The sequence below is a fragment of the Ursus maritimus genome, unplaced genomic scaffold (assembly GCF_017311325.1).
Source record: "Ursus maritimus isolate PB19 unplaced genomic scaffold, ASM1731132v1 scaffold_24, whole genome shotgun sequence".
Lineage (NCBI taxonomy): Eukaryota > Metazoa > Chordata > Mammalia > Carnivora > Ursidae > Ursus > Ursus maritimus.
The window spans coordinates 24,603,245-24,618,511 of NW_024424897.1; the positions used below are offsets into that span (position 1 = coordinate 24,603,245).

At 52.3% G+C, this 15,267-nt stretch overlaps 1 protein-coding gene across 3 annotated transcripts in view; it reads right to left on the reverse strand.

Annotated features, from left to right (window-relative positions):
* Nucleotides 1-9,053: 9,053 nt before the first annotated feature.
* Nucleotides 9,054-15,267, reverse strand: part of SLC35B1 (solute carrier family 35 member B1) — a 7,707-nt gene continuing 1,493 nt past the window's right edge. Inside the window, exons 1-9 of one of the 3 annotated variants that reach the window (XM_040640799.1) lie at nucleotides 14,861-15,196; nucleotides 14,113-14,216; nucleotides 13,417-13,547; nucleotides 13,110-13,140; nucleotides 12,382-12,539; nucleotides 11,222-11,348; nucleotides 10,365-10,471; nucleotides 10,052-10,205; nucleotides 9,054-9,305 (exon numbers count right to left, since the gene is read on the reverse strand). In XM_040640799.1, coding sequence (XP_040496733.1) covers nucleotides 9,253-9,305; nucleotides 10,052-10,205; nucleotides 10,365-10,471; nucleotides 11,222-11,348; nucleotides 12,382-12,539; nucleotides 13,110-13,140; nucleotides 13,417-13,547; nucleotides 14,113-14,216; nucleotides 14,861-15,072 — 1,077 coding nt within the window. In that variant the 5' untranslated portion in view covers nucleotides 15,073-15,196 and the 3' untranslated portion in view covers nucleotides 9,054-9,252. Of the gene's footprint in view, nucleotides 9,306-10,051; nucleotides 10,206-10,364; nucleotides 10,472-11,221; nucleotides 11,349-12,381; nucleotides 12,540-13,109; nucleotides 13,141-13,416; nucleotides 13,548-14,112; nucleotides 14,217-14,860; nucleotides 15,197-15,267 lie in introns of those variants that run through there. The other 2 variants (XM_040640801.1, XM_040640800.1) reach the window with 2 other exon arrangements.

Consider the following 15,267-nt stretch of genomic DNA (forward strand, 5'->3'; position numbering starts at 1 on the left):
AACCCTTCCACGGCGGACTGTTACCCTCAGGATCAAGTCCATACTCCTTAATAGGGAGAAAGGCTCTTTACCAGGGACCGTGCCTTTGTCTCCAGGGGCTCTTCGACCCTCCCCTCGCAGCTTAGCAATACAGATTTCCATCACACACAGAGCTACTTTCAATTCCCATGAGTAAACCAAGTTCTCTCTTTGTGCTCGTGTGTTACTTCTTACCAGAACAGTCTTCCCCACACCTTTCCCTGCCCCCACCCCCACCTGCCCCTGGCCAATTCTCTGCTGCTTCTCCAGGCTTTGATTTTACCCCATCTGTTCCTCCAGGAAGCTGTGCAAGTAAGTCCCCCAACCCTGAGCTGGGGCTCCCCATGGTTCCCCTCCCACCGCACTGTCCCCTTGAATCGTGCTGGCCCGGCCCCTGTCTGTGTCCCTCTGAGCTCCATGGGGACAGGATTTCCTTTTTCTTTTCCTTTCTCGCATTTCTAGCACCAAGCAGCGTTTCTAGCACATAGTAGGTATTCAGGTAAATGCTTGCGTGACGAATACACCGATGAAGGGCTGATACAAACATTCCTCTTGGGAACTTGGTTCCTGAGGTTTCAGGCACAGAAGCTTCCAGCAGCTTCCTTTTCCTGCCTCCACTGTTTGGTCACAGGCTGGTCAGCGGGCTGGTCTTAGGCACTCTGAACACCCACTCAGAGGCTCTTTGACTCACACCCTCTGTTTGGGAGCCCAGTCTTCCCTTAAAAGGCCACCTTATCGAAAAGTGCCTGTGATGGCATTTATGAGCTCTATTTTTATCTATGTTGGACAAGTCTCAAAGTTAATTCCCAAGCCAAAGACATTAAACTCAGGAACGTGGATGAGCAAGGAAGCATCTACGTGACGCCTTTGAGTCATGGCTTCGTTTTCTGTGGCAAAGGCCTCCAGTCCTCTCTACCACTGGCCCTTGTTTTTAAGGACTGGCTGGCTGACTCTACAAAGCTTTGGATCCCATGTTCGTTAAAACTAGATCCTGCAGCCCCTACTGCTCTGTGAGATGGTGTCCTCTTCCCTAAGATTCTCTTCTGGGGGCCCTTGGAGTAGCACGCAGAACGGATTGCCAAACATCTCCCAGTTCATTCCAAATAGTTTTCCACCCCCATCCCCAAATGGAAATGAATTGTGGGTGATAGCATTGCCAGCAGCAGGAAGGCAGGAGGCAGGGCGGCCAGAGGAGAGGGCTCCCAATGAGCCTGGCCAGAGAGATAATTGGATAGAGGCTACAGAACGAGGAAAGTAACCCAGCAGGGCTGGCGAGCAAGTGGAGGGTCTGTGCCAGGGAAAGGATTTGCCATCAGAACCGCAGGGAGAGAGAGAGAAAGAGAGAGAAAGAGAGAGAGAAGGTAGGAGTATGGAGAGAGGAAAACGACAGCAAAGGACCAAGGGAGGGAGGGCAGGGAGGAGGGAAGCGGGACGCAGAGGTGGAAGGAATCAGGTAGTTCTTGGAAACGGTCAGGAGGAGAGAAGGTGCATGCATCTCCCTTTAATCCAAGTAGGGTCATCTGGGGAAGAGGATGTTGGAGAGTCAGAGAGATGGTCAGTCACACCACCTCCACCCCCATGGCGGATTAGAAATGAGAGCCAGGGAACATATCAAAAGATGTTCTCATTCTCAAATGCAGAGTACCGAATTAGCCATCATCCCTGCCTCCGCGAACGTGGAAAAGATAGATTTCGTTCAATGGTGCCGGAACCCGGAGGAGTCAGGCCACTACTGAGTCCCCTCCCCCTTTCCCTTAGCAAGAGCCTAAACAATTCAGGGTCCGTGCCCCTCTGTCCCTGCACCCCTTTCCCCCTTTCCCGGCAGCTAGAACACAGCCCAGGAACACAGCCCCCCATGCGCCTCTGCTGGCTCGTCTGGGACAGGGACCAGACTTCAGGCTTGGAGTCTGGGCTGAGTCAGCCCCGCCTGTGGGAGACACTGCTTCCTGGAAGTCTTGCTTCAAAGCTTCTGGCTGACCAAGCACCGGGAGAGAACAAGAGGCACCCCTGCCCGGAAGCTGGAGGTGGCTTTGGTTTTTAAGATACCGCTCACCGGAAAGAATCAGGGGGCAGAAATTTCCAGAGTCCAGCTGAAAGAGTGACTCCTCTGTACTTTGGCTGCCCCAATCCCCTCCACACTCTCTGAAAATGGCATTTTCCAGACCTCACAGGAGGTTTCAGGGCCAAGATGGAGGCTCTGATTCCTGAACGATCTAGTTACTTCTGGAAATTAGACAAAATGTACTTTCTAAGCCTCAGATGTCTATTTTCCAAAGATATGTTCTTATTCATCGGGGCAGTAAGAACACATAGGAGGTGCTCCGTGTGGGCACAAGGCAGCATCTTCTCTTGATTAAAAAAAAAAAAAAAAAAGGACAGCACACCATTAGCAGAAATCAGCAGAACACAGTGGTCAAGTTCCTGCTCTGTCTCTGAGGGGCTGCCACGGGGAGTCGAAGCCAGCCCTGTTCTTCTCTTTAACTCGTGTGTTTTGACTCCCAATGCCGGGTGAAGGGCCATTTTGATGACCTCGCTCTGCTCAAGCGAGCCCCCCGCAACGGCTTGCTCTGCACTGGGCACTCCAGCGGGTAGGCGGTGGGTGGCGGCAGCTGCCAGACTCCTTCCCCTGAGGATGTATCCGTTGGTGCCAAAAGCCTATAGCAGCTCTTTCTGATCTCCGTGCCAGCGACTACAGGTCCTGGAAGGAAGCCAGGAGTCCACCAGAGCCCTGCATTCTTCTCCTCCCTCCCATCCGCCACCAATGGGGAGGGATGGCTTGGGAGCCCACCAAGAAAGGAGCTGGTGGTTCTTTGACACATTTTCCAGCTGTCACACCTGCTAACATGGGAACTCACTCACGCACACAGGCTCTCTCAGCAGGAAACTGTGTCGGGCTTCCTTGTTCCATCCGTCCCACGCCCAGAGCAGTTGTAACAAGAACTCCCATCAACGAACTGTTGTTCCCCATTTGGGTGCCTCCTCCCTCCCTCCCTCCGGCCCTCCCACAAACGTTGATCCTTGTGTGGCACCTACTAGGCGCCAGTGACTGTGTGAGGGCGAAAGACACAAGGACGTGGTCTTCGGGGGAGAAAATACCCATAAATAGTCATCAGAGTCAAGGCAGTAAGAACAGTGTTGCGATAGGGAAGGGGGCGAACTAGTGGCCATAGGCCGAATCGACCCTATGGGCGTGTTTAGTTTATTAGCTGGCAAAGAATTTTAAAAATTGGAAGAGTTCATGTAAAAATCAGTATTTCCATCTTTTTTTTTTTTTTTTTGAAATGACAGATTTGGCAACAATCAGGAAGAGGTGATAAGCCACTGCCCCCTTTGGAGGGACACACAGTCTCCATTTGTCACAGGCCTGCACGCCCCCCCCGACTTCCCCCCCACCCCTTCCCTATTAACTTCAACTGGCTGGCTTCGCGCATTCAGGCTTCCCGCACCAATGGTGCAGGTGTTAGAATTCGGGACCCTGAAAACGAAAAGCTATCCGAGGACCGAGGACCGGAGGAGGGAACCATGCGCTCTGCGGGAAGAAGTCCGATTGGTTAACCCTGGAACTGATTTTAAGTATCTTGGTGATTTGATTACTTGTTTATGGTTCCTCCCCTCCGTCCCCGCCGTGAGATGCCCGAGGGAGGGGCCGCGGTTGGCTGCCTCCTGCGCAGGAACCCCGGGCGGACGCAAGGCCGGTACCCGGCTGGGCTCAGTACTTGCCTGTGCCATGTGCTGAATGAATGGAGACGCTGGAAGGACCAGGTGGAAAAGGGAATTCCAAGCAGAGGGAACTGTGGGCACAAAGGCGTGGCCGTAAATAGTGTACAGGGAAACCGCGCATAGTTCATGGTGAACGGAGACGCTGGAAGTGTGAGGTGGGTGGGATCACGTAGGGTAGGAGCAGCAGGAGTCGAAGCCGGGAAAAACAGACTCCAGTGGGATCCTGAAGCACTGTTTATGCCACGTTCTGATGGTAACCATGGACCCTTAGAAGTGATTTAAGGAGTGAAGTAACAGGAGCAGAGTCTGGTTTCAGAGAGAAGTCTGGCAAGGTGTGAGGTGGGGAGAAGTGAGCTCCGGAGGCAAGACGGGAGCAGCAAATAGAATCCATTCCATGCCCCGCTTCCTCTCTCGGAGGGCCCTAAAGCGCCACTGGGGATCTATTTTAAGAAAATGGCGCCCCCTGCTGACGAGGTGTAGGCTTGCACCTCCCCTGGGCCAAAAGGGGAATTCTACACGGTGTGGCCCTGAACAAAAGTACCTGGAAGCCCTCCGCGCAGAATTGCAAGGGGTGATGTATCCGAGAGGAAAAGAAAGGCCCGTGAGAACCTGTGTACTAATGACTAATGCCACAGGCTTGTCAGATATATACGCAACACTGGCTAAACTTGAATTTCAGATAAACAACACATAGAAGTATGCCTCCAATATTGCACACACAGTTTGTAATAGAAGTATGGCCCAAGTATTAGATGAGACATACTTATACTTAAAAAAAAATCATGTGTTGTTTATCTGCCATTCACATTTAGCTGGGCATCCCGTGTTGTTTTTTTTTTGCTGAATGGGACAGTCCCAGGCAGAGTGTGGAGGGGCCAGGAGGAAAGCAGAAATGGACTTGGAGGGGTTACTCTCCTGGGGAGTCTCCGCACCTCGGGCTCCCCCCTCCTCTAAGCAGAGCTGGGGATGATGCTTTCTCCTATCTTGCAGTGGTGCCCAGTTACACCACTGTATTTGGGAAATCGCTAGTCATTAAATGAGCCCCGGGATTATGGCGGATACCGTGTATGAACCCCTTTGAGGATGGGAAGAGAGCTGTGGACTCTTTAAAGAAAAATAAACCTACCGGCTTGACAAATGCGTGAGCACTTGTGCCATTATGCACACACACACACACACACACACACACACAGACACTTCGATTTTTATTTTTTCATACACAGGCACTTTTAAAACCTAAATTTTCAGGGAGTTCCAAGCCTTCCCATAAGAGTGACACGTTCCTTCTAGGGCTGTGGTCTCCATGTGGCAGTTCTCGACCCTGAGTAGGAGGAAAGGGTGTCCAGTCAGAACCTGAACTGAAACATGGCGCTTCTGCTAGCTCTGGCCACCCACGTACCATGACAAAACACAGAAGTGGGCAGCAAAGAAACATTCAGTCCCTCCCCTTCGTAAATGCCTTGAACCTCTTTCCTCTTCCACTTCTCCCAGCAAGAACAGGGAACCAGGCATATTTGGACGGAAAACCCACCAGCAAGGACTTGTGCCTCAGCCGAACGGAAGGCACTGAATGAAATCACTCCCTATTCCAAGGCCCTCCTTGTTCCCCTTCCCGCCCTTCCTGCCATGGCAGGCAGAGCCTACTGGTTCTAAGGACTACGTCTGTCAGAAATTGGCTTTAATCAGTAGGTGAAAACCTTGCAGGGAAAATTCTGGATGCTCTGAGCTGGGTGATCAAAGCCATGGCTGGAACATTTTGGGAGATCCTGGAGCAGGGTGCTCTGAGTCTCCAAGTCTCCCTCCTACAAGCCCTGGCTTGAAAGCTCTCCGACCCCCTTCGACCCCCACGGCCTGCTCTAACCGTATAGAGGGAAGGCCGATGTGGCCCAGGTCAGGCGGCTGTTGTTTTCCGACTCCCTCCGAATGTTCTAAGTGATGTAAAGCCTCCCTGCAGGTTGCTTCCATCTTTGTCAGCATGTTTGACATTCCGGGGTCAGTGGACTGCATTGTGGAACACGGCCCCCAGACCGGCCAAGTTGTATTCCATGAACAATCATAAGGATATATCCTACGATGCATTATCATACAAGAACACTTAAGGTTAAACATTTTCTGTAATTAAAAAAGTATCTCATCCACACCGTGGTATGATTTCAAACTATGATTTCTTTGGAAGAAGGGCCCTTTATTCTGAACATTTCTTAAAATTTTTGGAGTTAAAATGTCTTGTAAGCCATATTGGTGACGTATTTTTAAAAATATCCTTACTTTAAAAAAAAGCCACCCCCCCCAATTATTTGGAAATTCTACTGGACCAGGAAAGCCAAACGGATGGGAACCAGTGGCTTAGCTCACTGACCTCTGGCACGTGGGCAGTGGAGACTCACTTCCGGGCCTTGCCTTCCCGCAGCCACGGGACTTCCCGCTGATGGCACTCTGGTGGGGTTCAGGCTCCCTATCCCAAATGTGGGGAGACTTGACCTGGCCTAAGCTCTCCCCAGGAGTGTTGTAAGGACAAATTTTCAGGAACTGAAGAGCTTCGGGAAAGGAGTTCAGTAAATATATGGGATCGTGGCTTCTGAAGACAGCTGATGTGTTTGCAGTGGGAAGGGTTGAATGATCCCGCAGAGACCCAGGGTAATTTCTCTGCCCCGGCATCTGGAGAAGGTGACCAACACCAGCGCTCATAAAATGTGCAGACTGTTCCACTGACAAGCAGGACCAGACAGCACGCGCAATGGGCCTCCTGACGAGCTTTGCTTCTCCCCCTCTGAGGGCACAGGTCCAAGATGCGACTAGAACTCGGGGAACCTTGAGTTCTAGTTAATCTCGTAGGCACATACCCAAGGACCTACCGCAGGTCACCCAGCCTTCCCTACCTTGTTTCACGATTTCTGTAAGGGACAGGGGCTTGCTCGGTCCTCTTGGCAAGGCTGTCCCGGGGCTGTGGGCACACACACCACCCGTTTCTAAATGCCTCGCCCAAACGATGGTCCGCAGGGAATGTTTAATTCCTGTCCCTTTAAAAACAATGTCGACTCTTTCTTTTAATGTTTAATTCCGGAATAGCTTTCCCCATGTTTTTTACCCCAAATCACATTGGTGGGTCACTGCCCTTGCACAAGGGTACGAGGTGTCCAAGAGATGGACACTCTGCTTTTCCACGAGTCTGAGCACCCACAGCTGAGGAGGCTGACCTGATGGTTCGACCAAAATAGGCGTTAAATACAGTACATCCCCAACTAAAACATAGTGTTCGGGGAAACTTGTGTGCTGGCCCCCTCCCTTCTACACATAGCTGAGAATTAACTACAGATGAAGAGTCCTTTGATCTTGAGAAACCTGAGGCATCAGGCCGCCCAGGGTTCGTGATCAACACTGCTTCTGTTGGAACTTGCCTGGTATTTCACATTTATCAGCCCTTACGCCCTGACAGAGCGCTGCTGACTTCGGTCGAACTTGGCACACTCGGTTCCCGCGATCCTGTAGGTAAGCGTGCCACCGGGCGCAGCGGCAGCTCACACCACGTCTTCCCCGTCTCCCCCTGGAGCTGAACGACAGCCTTGGGGCACAGCCACTGCTCCCACTTGGCCTGACTGAAGGCAGGAGCATGGGGGGGGGAGGCTGGGCAGTTGAAAGCCCCGTTTCCCACTGGCTGGCTCCACTTCCTCCACCTTTCATCTTCCCACACACTCCGGCTCAAGCCTCGCCTTGCCCAGACACTTGCTTGTTAGCTCTGTGCGTCTAAGACGCAATGATGTGTTTACCTGTCTATTAGACTGTGAACCCCCCCGAGGGTAAGTACCACTGGTCCTACTCGGCTTTGAACTCCCAGCAAGTTCACGGCCCGTGGCACACAGAGGTGATGGATTAGACGGGCAGACGGGGGGCTAAATAGATACGCCGGCAGCGGGTTCTTGGCACCCCGTAGGTAGACAGACTTGCGCTAGTGGCAGGCGGGAGCCACGCCGGGCTGTTGAAGATTCCGTCTTGCTCCTGGTGCCCAGCATTAGGCATCTGCGAGACAGCTCGTTGGGAAGGGCAGGGGCTGGAAGTAGAGGGGACTGGTCCGATGGTCGGGAGAACAGGCCTGTGGGTCCCTGGCACTGGTCACACGCTCTAACCACCTATCCAATCCACAGAAGACGGTTTGGAAGAACTATCAATCCAGAAGGGAAGGGGCTAATTGATGCGAACTTTGGGATGAAAAAAAACAGAGGGGAAAGGGGTGAAGAAGGAAGGAAGTTCAGCCAGCTGTACTTAAAACCTCCTCTCGAGGAGGAGCTGAAAACGAGAGGGGGCCTTTGGGGGCAGAGCTGCAGCGGCACCGGGGCCCCTAGAGAGCGACGCGAGCGCAAGCGAGGCTGGCTTGAAAGGCTGGGGAGGGGTGGCGAGGCAGCGGCTCAGGAAGGAGGCTGGGCTCCCAGCTGGAGAGCCAAGGGGCTGGGGCTGCTGAACAGATGGAGTGAAAGTTGCAGCTGGTGGAAATGCACTTTCATGTGTAAAGTTCGGTCCGTGGAGGATTGCGATTTCCAGCTCTGAAGGCGGCCGTGGGCAGGTGGCTCTGCTCCATGCTCCGCCTCCTCCCCCCACTGCCACCCAGGAAACTTGACAGAGGCTCTGTGCCAGCACCCAGCCACCGTGCCTTCCGCCAGCATCCCTTTCAACAGGCAGAAGTTGGCATGGGGACACCTTGGCACGGCCACGATGGCAGAGGACTGCAATGCTTTAGCAGCCGAAGGGAACAGGGGAATAGGATTAATCCAGCCTCCCCAGGAGGGGACCAGGTGGACCGAGAACAGACTCGGAGACGGAGGGAATCGACCTTCCCAAGCTGTTCGTGATACACACACTGGGTCTCCACTCTGGGCTTGCTTGAGCTCTGGCTGAAGAGGAGGCCGTGGGGAAGTGTGAAAACACAGCAGACTCTGAGGCTCTAGGCTCATCTCCCCCCCAACCTCAAGGGAGGTTTCCTGAGGAAAGACTAGATCTGGAGTTTTTAAGGAAATATTTGCCCACCAGAGTTTGAAAGATAACGTGACATTGACATTCTCTGGCTCGCACAGCCAGCCACCTGTCCCGGCAGATTCAGACCCTCACCTGTGGGAACAGAGGCCCGGAGCCCGACTGCAAATCCATTCAAGCTCCTCCCTACAGTGCTTGGGCTCTTGGGGGAATGAGCCGCCCAGCCGGGTTGCCTACACCAGACAGGGAGCTTGGGCAAAGGGCACGACGCTTTGCCTCTTCCTCTCCTTCTCTCTGTGCGTGAACTGCGCTCCAGGTCATCCAAAACAGAAACTGCCAACTCTGTCTTGTTAAAATCCAAGGGCTTTTTTTAGAATATGTGATTTTGCTTCCTTTTCTTAAAAAACAAAACAAAACAAAAAACCCCACAAAAACTAAGAACAGACTGGAACCCAGTCTTCTGTCCCTACTGTGTCCATTTGCCCAAGAGATGTCCGTATGTGAGATAATAACTTAAATATTCTCGAAGTGGAGGTAGTCTCTCTCTTCCTAGTGGGATGTCTTCTTGGCTCCTTTCCCAAACTTGGCATCGAGACCGAGACCTATGAAAAGGGAGAAGGTGGCTTTATGAGGAGAAATGAAACCTACCAATGATTTTGGGGGGGGGGTCAGCCTTGGTTCTCCAAAATTCGGGCTTTAAATAAAACTAACTCCAAACACTGGTTTTGTAGAATTCCCTCAGAGAACAAGTATGACATCAAATGAGAAAAATCACCAAGCTACAGGTAATTACATATATATAATAAAATACAGTAGAACTGAAAGAAAACAATGTCAAAACCTCTTAGCTAGTTCTCTCAGCTCCTGCGCAGCAGCACAAATCGGCAGGGCAGCAGTATAACAATTCTATCCAGTTCGTGTCTGAGGAAACCCAAGTCACTGAAGGGAAATCACTAAAATGAAATGCTCACTGGGAAGCGTGGATTAGAGGCAATGCTTCCTTTCCTTTTTTAAATACATCTCCTCTAAAACAACTAAATCACTTCCATAAATACACATTTCAGGGGAAAAAAAATCTAAAGCTCTGTCACGGGGCACCTGGGTGGCTCGGTCGGTTAAGCATCCGACTCTCGATTTCGGCTCAGGTCATGATCTCAGGCTCCTGAGATCGAACCCTGAGTTGGGCTCCATGCTGAGTGGGGAGGCTGCTTGGGATTCTTTCTCCCTCTGCTCCTCCCCACTCCCTCTCTCTCTCTCTAAAAAAAAAATTAGTTGATTAAAAGAAAAAAGCAAGCTCTGTGACTATTGCTCCCCGTGCCCAGAGTCGCGTGCTCTGCAGGGAACTTACCCAAGAACACAAGTACAGTGCCCACCCACTGCAGGGGGCTGATAGGGTTGGCGAAGAGGATCACAGAGGCCAAAATGGTGAAGAACTTTCGAGTTGTGGTGATGATGGAGCAGGTCAGGGGGCCAAAATACACAACCGTCATGAAGATAAAGCTCTAGAGAGACCGAGAAAGTGGGGTCAGGCTGGCTCTTGGGGCTGTGCCCCGAGGTCGAAAGTCTGTGACAGGACATCAGGGCTAGTCTTGCTGCCCTCTTCTCCCAGCCAGGTCAGTCCTCTTGGGGGAAGTCAAGCTACCCGGTCTCGAGGCACTCACCTGCCCCAGGGCACTGGTCAGGCCAAAGAGAAGGATGTTATAGATGATGGCGGGGTACCTTTCGGCAAAGCTCAAGAACTCCCAGAGCTCCCCAGTGAACAGGATTCCTGCGGAGAAATGGCAAAGGAGGAACGGCACACCTTGTGCGCCCGTGTCGGCACGCGTGTCTGTACGCAGCCCGGCAAAGTACTCCACGGGCTATGGGAAAATGCAGGGACTGAGTTCACGCTGTCCCGTCAGGCACCCTGCTCCTAGTTTTCTGATTAGAGAAACTAACGAAAGACTCTTCCAAGAGAGGCCCGGGAGTCGATTAGCTACTTCTGCCAAAGTCACTGGCAGCAGAGATCCTCAGCTGTTGGGGAGACACTGACCCACACATTCCCCAGCTCAAGGCAGCCCCCAGCCCTGGCCACCTCCAGCCATCAGCAGCCTCCTCTGTTAACCCCACTGTGCTGTACAGAAACATACTTCCCACATGCGCCCAGATCTGAAAAAAGGTTAGGAAGCACGGATTTAAAAGCAAATGTGTTCATATCCGAACTACATTCAGTATACACCAAATACCAAAGCTCATCTCTCAGAAGAAGGCAAGTTCCCAAGGCATCCCTGTGACCTACGACTACGTGTCCTCGCACGGAAACTGGCACAGGTCTACCTATGATCGTTCCAGTCATGAGGGGCAAGCAGAGCCCGCTGGGGAAAGTTTTTCCAGTAAGGCTTGGACAGAAGGGCATCTTAGAGCCGAGACAGGCCTTTGGCCTGGGCAAAGTCAGCAACGGCATCTGTGCTAGGGACCAGTGGGGGAAGGCAGTCTGCCCTCTGGCCATACGTGGGAAGAACGGCAGCAGCCTCCTTACCAGCTCCCAGCAGCGACGTCGACCAAAGGTTGATATTCAACATCATGTGGTTGGAGCCTGTTTGGTAGTGAGCCCGCATGTGGTCCTGGGAAACGCCCGTCAGTCCATCCAGCGTCAGAGACAGTAACTGGAAAAGAGGGTGCACTCTGCAGTGAGAAGGCCACCAGGGCCCCTCCCTAACCCAGGACACAGGACTCTCACTTTTCTGAGACTCCTCACAAAGCCGCCGTCTTAAGATAGAGTCCTCAGAACAAAATGCTACCATTCGGTCCTGGGCGGAGAGTCAGGAGAGATCAAGCTCGCTGCCTCCTGCCCCGCCCAGGCACTAGAACGCTAGGCTATCTGAGCCACAGTAATGTAACCAGAGTGGGATGGGAAGCCGAGCACTTTCCAAGGCAGTGCCATGAAGCCTTGTGTGCAGGGGCCTGGAACACGCTGTCTGAGCCAGAGATTTTCCCATAATCGTAGAGAAAGGATATCCGGTACCGGCCTGTTAGGCTCCTGAACTGGAGTAGTGCTCCTGACTCGAGTCTCTGGTCACACTGCCCGGATCAGAAGCCTGGGCAAACTCAGCCGCTACCTCTGTCACTTAACGGCCGTTACCTCTGTCACTTAACGGCCGTTACCTCTGTCACTTAACAGCCGCGTGACCACGGCAAGTGACTTAACCTCTCTGTGTCTCAGTGTCTTCATATGGAAAATGGAGATAATACTATATACGTTATAAGGTTATTGTTGTAAAAATTAACCAACTTATTGGAAAACCACTGGGAACAACGCCTAATACACAGTAAGCAAGAGCTAGCATAGTATTAATTTTAAATTCTGGCTTCCGGGTTTCTCAGAAAGCCACAGTGAGAGCCATGCTATTCCTTCACTCTTTGCTCTCAGGCCTCTCTGGCCTCACACCAGCATTTAAACGCAGGCCTCAGAGTCACCCCTTCCCCAGGAGAGCTGAGCCATTGTTCAACATTTCAGGCTTCCCACTATGGCCTTAGCAGAGCCAGGGGCCACGCAGCAAGAGACAAAGACCAGAAATGGGGGGCAAGGAGCATCGCAATCTCTCTCTCGACACATAACCGGCCTTTCGCATAGCCGGGTGGGATGCTCCTTGGTTGTGATTACTGGAAAAGGCTGCCTTTCCCACCAGGATCACATACCAGAAGCAGCTCTCCGTAGCCAACTGTGTGTTCTTCCATCCCAACTACTTTCTTGGGTTTGTACATGAAAAGGGCCACTCCAGCCACAATTAGCAACACACACAGGTACTTGGCCATTGGGTACTTCTTCTTCAAGAGGGTAACTCCAAGGAGCATGACTACAGGGAAGAAACAGTGGAAAACTTGGGTACCCACAGGCATTGATGAACCCAACACTGTCCTCTTAGGAGACTCCTGGGAGAAAACAATGTCTGAGAAGGAAGGTCTACAGAAGCTAAGAGGAAGGCGCAAGTTGGCACCTGGGTAGAGGAGATTGAGCAATGGGGGGAACAAAGGGTAGAAGGCAGGGACAAGGCACAGAACAAAGGTGAAAGATCCAAGAAGGAACAGGGAAAGGGTGGGGACAGCGGATGAGTGACAGGTTGAGAAAAAGAAACTGACGATCAAAATGGGACTCAGGGTGTCTAATGACAACGTAAGCACACAGGACACCAGAATGACTGGCACGTGAAGCAGACTAGGTCAGCCTCTAGCTTCCGGCCCATGCACACCCAACACCAGTGGAAGTGATACAGAGGCCAGATGGCAGGGGGAAGAGATGGAGAGCCAGCTCTGGAGATAGCTGTGATGGGATGACAACCTGGGAGGGACACACAGCTCCAGCAGAGGAGAGAGCCTACTACAGGAAGAGTGAGGATGGTAAAGAGAGACCATCTGCTTCCGCTTACCTGGGATTGGCTTGCAGGATTTACCAAGGACCTGAAAGGAAATTCAGCAAACAGTACCTGAGCCTCTGGGATGTGCCAGGCACTGTGCTAGGTGCTGTGTTCAGATGAGTAAACTATGAGGCCTGCACCAGACACCGCAGCCTATCACGGCCAACCCACCACCACTAGCCCGCAGGTCTACGGCTCTTTGCCCTCTGAATTTCTCCAACACATTCTCTTTTTATTTAAGTCACAGACCTGAGCGACGAATTCTTAGTTCTTTTCAAACAACTTCTGAACCAACCCTCATCACACCCTGAGATTTCACCTGAGTCGGATAGTTGACAAACTGTAGTGCCGAGTTGCTGGAGACCATGGCACCCAGATAGGAGACAGAACAGGCGGCATAGAGCCAGCTCCGAGTACGGTCCACCCTGGCGGTGTCAAAAAACTGGATCACTGGGAAGAGACAAAAAACGTATAAGAGAAACCTGCTGGGATGGGCAGGATGGGCCACTGAGCCACAGTTGAAGCCATATGAAAGGAATGTGTCAAATAAGACGAGAAACACAAGATATTTCTGTCCTCTTAGACTGGGAAATCTCTGCAAATTATTCAACACTCCAATCTCACCTACACCTAACACAAGACCACATGCAGAGCAGGAATGGGGGCTCATTCAGTTCAAGGGACTAGTTAGCTCTGCTGGAGCCCCCAGGGAACAGAGAGAGCAGCTCAAAACGTTTGAAGCGGACACATAAAGGAAAATCAAAGGGAAGTCAGAAAAAAAAATTAAGTATTCTCGGTGGGGATCCGGCACACAGAAGACCCATCCTCTGCACAGTTCTGACTCAGAAGTTGGTCTAATTTAAGGAAATAGGGTTTCACCCCATTCCAAAGCCATTAGTTCTGCAGACTGAACAGAGAGGCTTTGAAAGCACTAAAGAGAGTGCAAGCGTTGAGAGTTAAACCTTAAAGGTGGATAGGGAGGGGGCACACAACAGATTACGAGATAGGTACTCACAGATCTTGGCAAACACAGCATTGATCACACATTGAATGAAGACCAAAGTTAAGGCAAAAGTGAACGTCTCCTGCTTGGCTCCCTCCCCATACTTTCCTCTTGTTCTAAGAATGAAATGATGAGGAGGAAAAAGGAGAAGAATTAGTGTATTTCGCTCAGTGTCACCTAGTATGTCTAGAGTCACTGAAAGCTTCAGAATGATCTTGCTTCTCTGGATGTAAGGGCAGTTTGGTAAGGATTTAATTGGCTCTAGAAGCCAGACATCCCAGCCTGCTGATCCCGTAGCCTGGGGAAAGAATATCCGTAAAGGACGGAGCTAGAGGAAACGTGGAAAATTAAGATGGTGAAACGAGGTACCCCAAGCAGCAGATGAAGGGATTTGGGCTACAGAAGCAAGGCCGAGGGCAGAAGAACCAGCTGCCTGCAAACATCTGGAAGTAACAAAGAGGAGCTGGCACAGGCAAGGAAACCTGTGTGGGGGCTACAATTCTCAGCCTGTAAAACCCAAGCCCTTAGAACCAACAAGGAGGAAAACAAGGGAAGAAAAATAACCAGGTCCCGAGAACCCGGAGACCAACTTTTGCGTTTAGGAAATCTGAGCAGGCTCAGCCGCGGCCGCAAAAGTGTCGGGATGCTGGGAAGGCGGGCAAGAGGGAACACCCGGGCCAGGGGCGGGAGGCCCGCGAACCGGGCCACAGGGGCGAGAGAGAGGGGCAGGTGTGCGCTCCGGCCCCGGGGATCCGCTCACATCTTTTCCTGCAGGATCCCATAGTAGAAATAGCAGACAAACACGCCGAGGAAGCAGAGCGGCAGGCGCAGCCGGTCGGGCACCAGGGAGCTGCTAGCGGCCATGAGACGCCCGGACGACCCAACCGGAGACCCGCTCACGGCCGGCAGCGGCAGCGGCGGCGGCGGCGACAACTCCAGCCGGACATCGCCGGCCGGCGACAGGGGCCTCATAGGAGCTGCATGCGACCGCCGCTTAGTAGGCCCCAGCAGCCACCGCCAGGGCTGCCAGCTCAGGGCCTCCTAGAGGGAAACGCTTCGGGACCCAGAAACCGTTCCAAAGGAAAGAAGACCCGCCTTGGGACCTTGGCTTCGTCCCTGATGGCCGAGGGAGCCACCCGCCCCGACATTAATGCCGTGCCCTCGAGC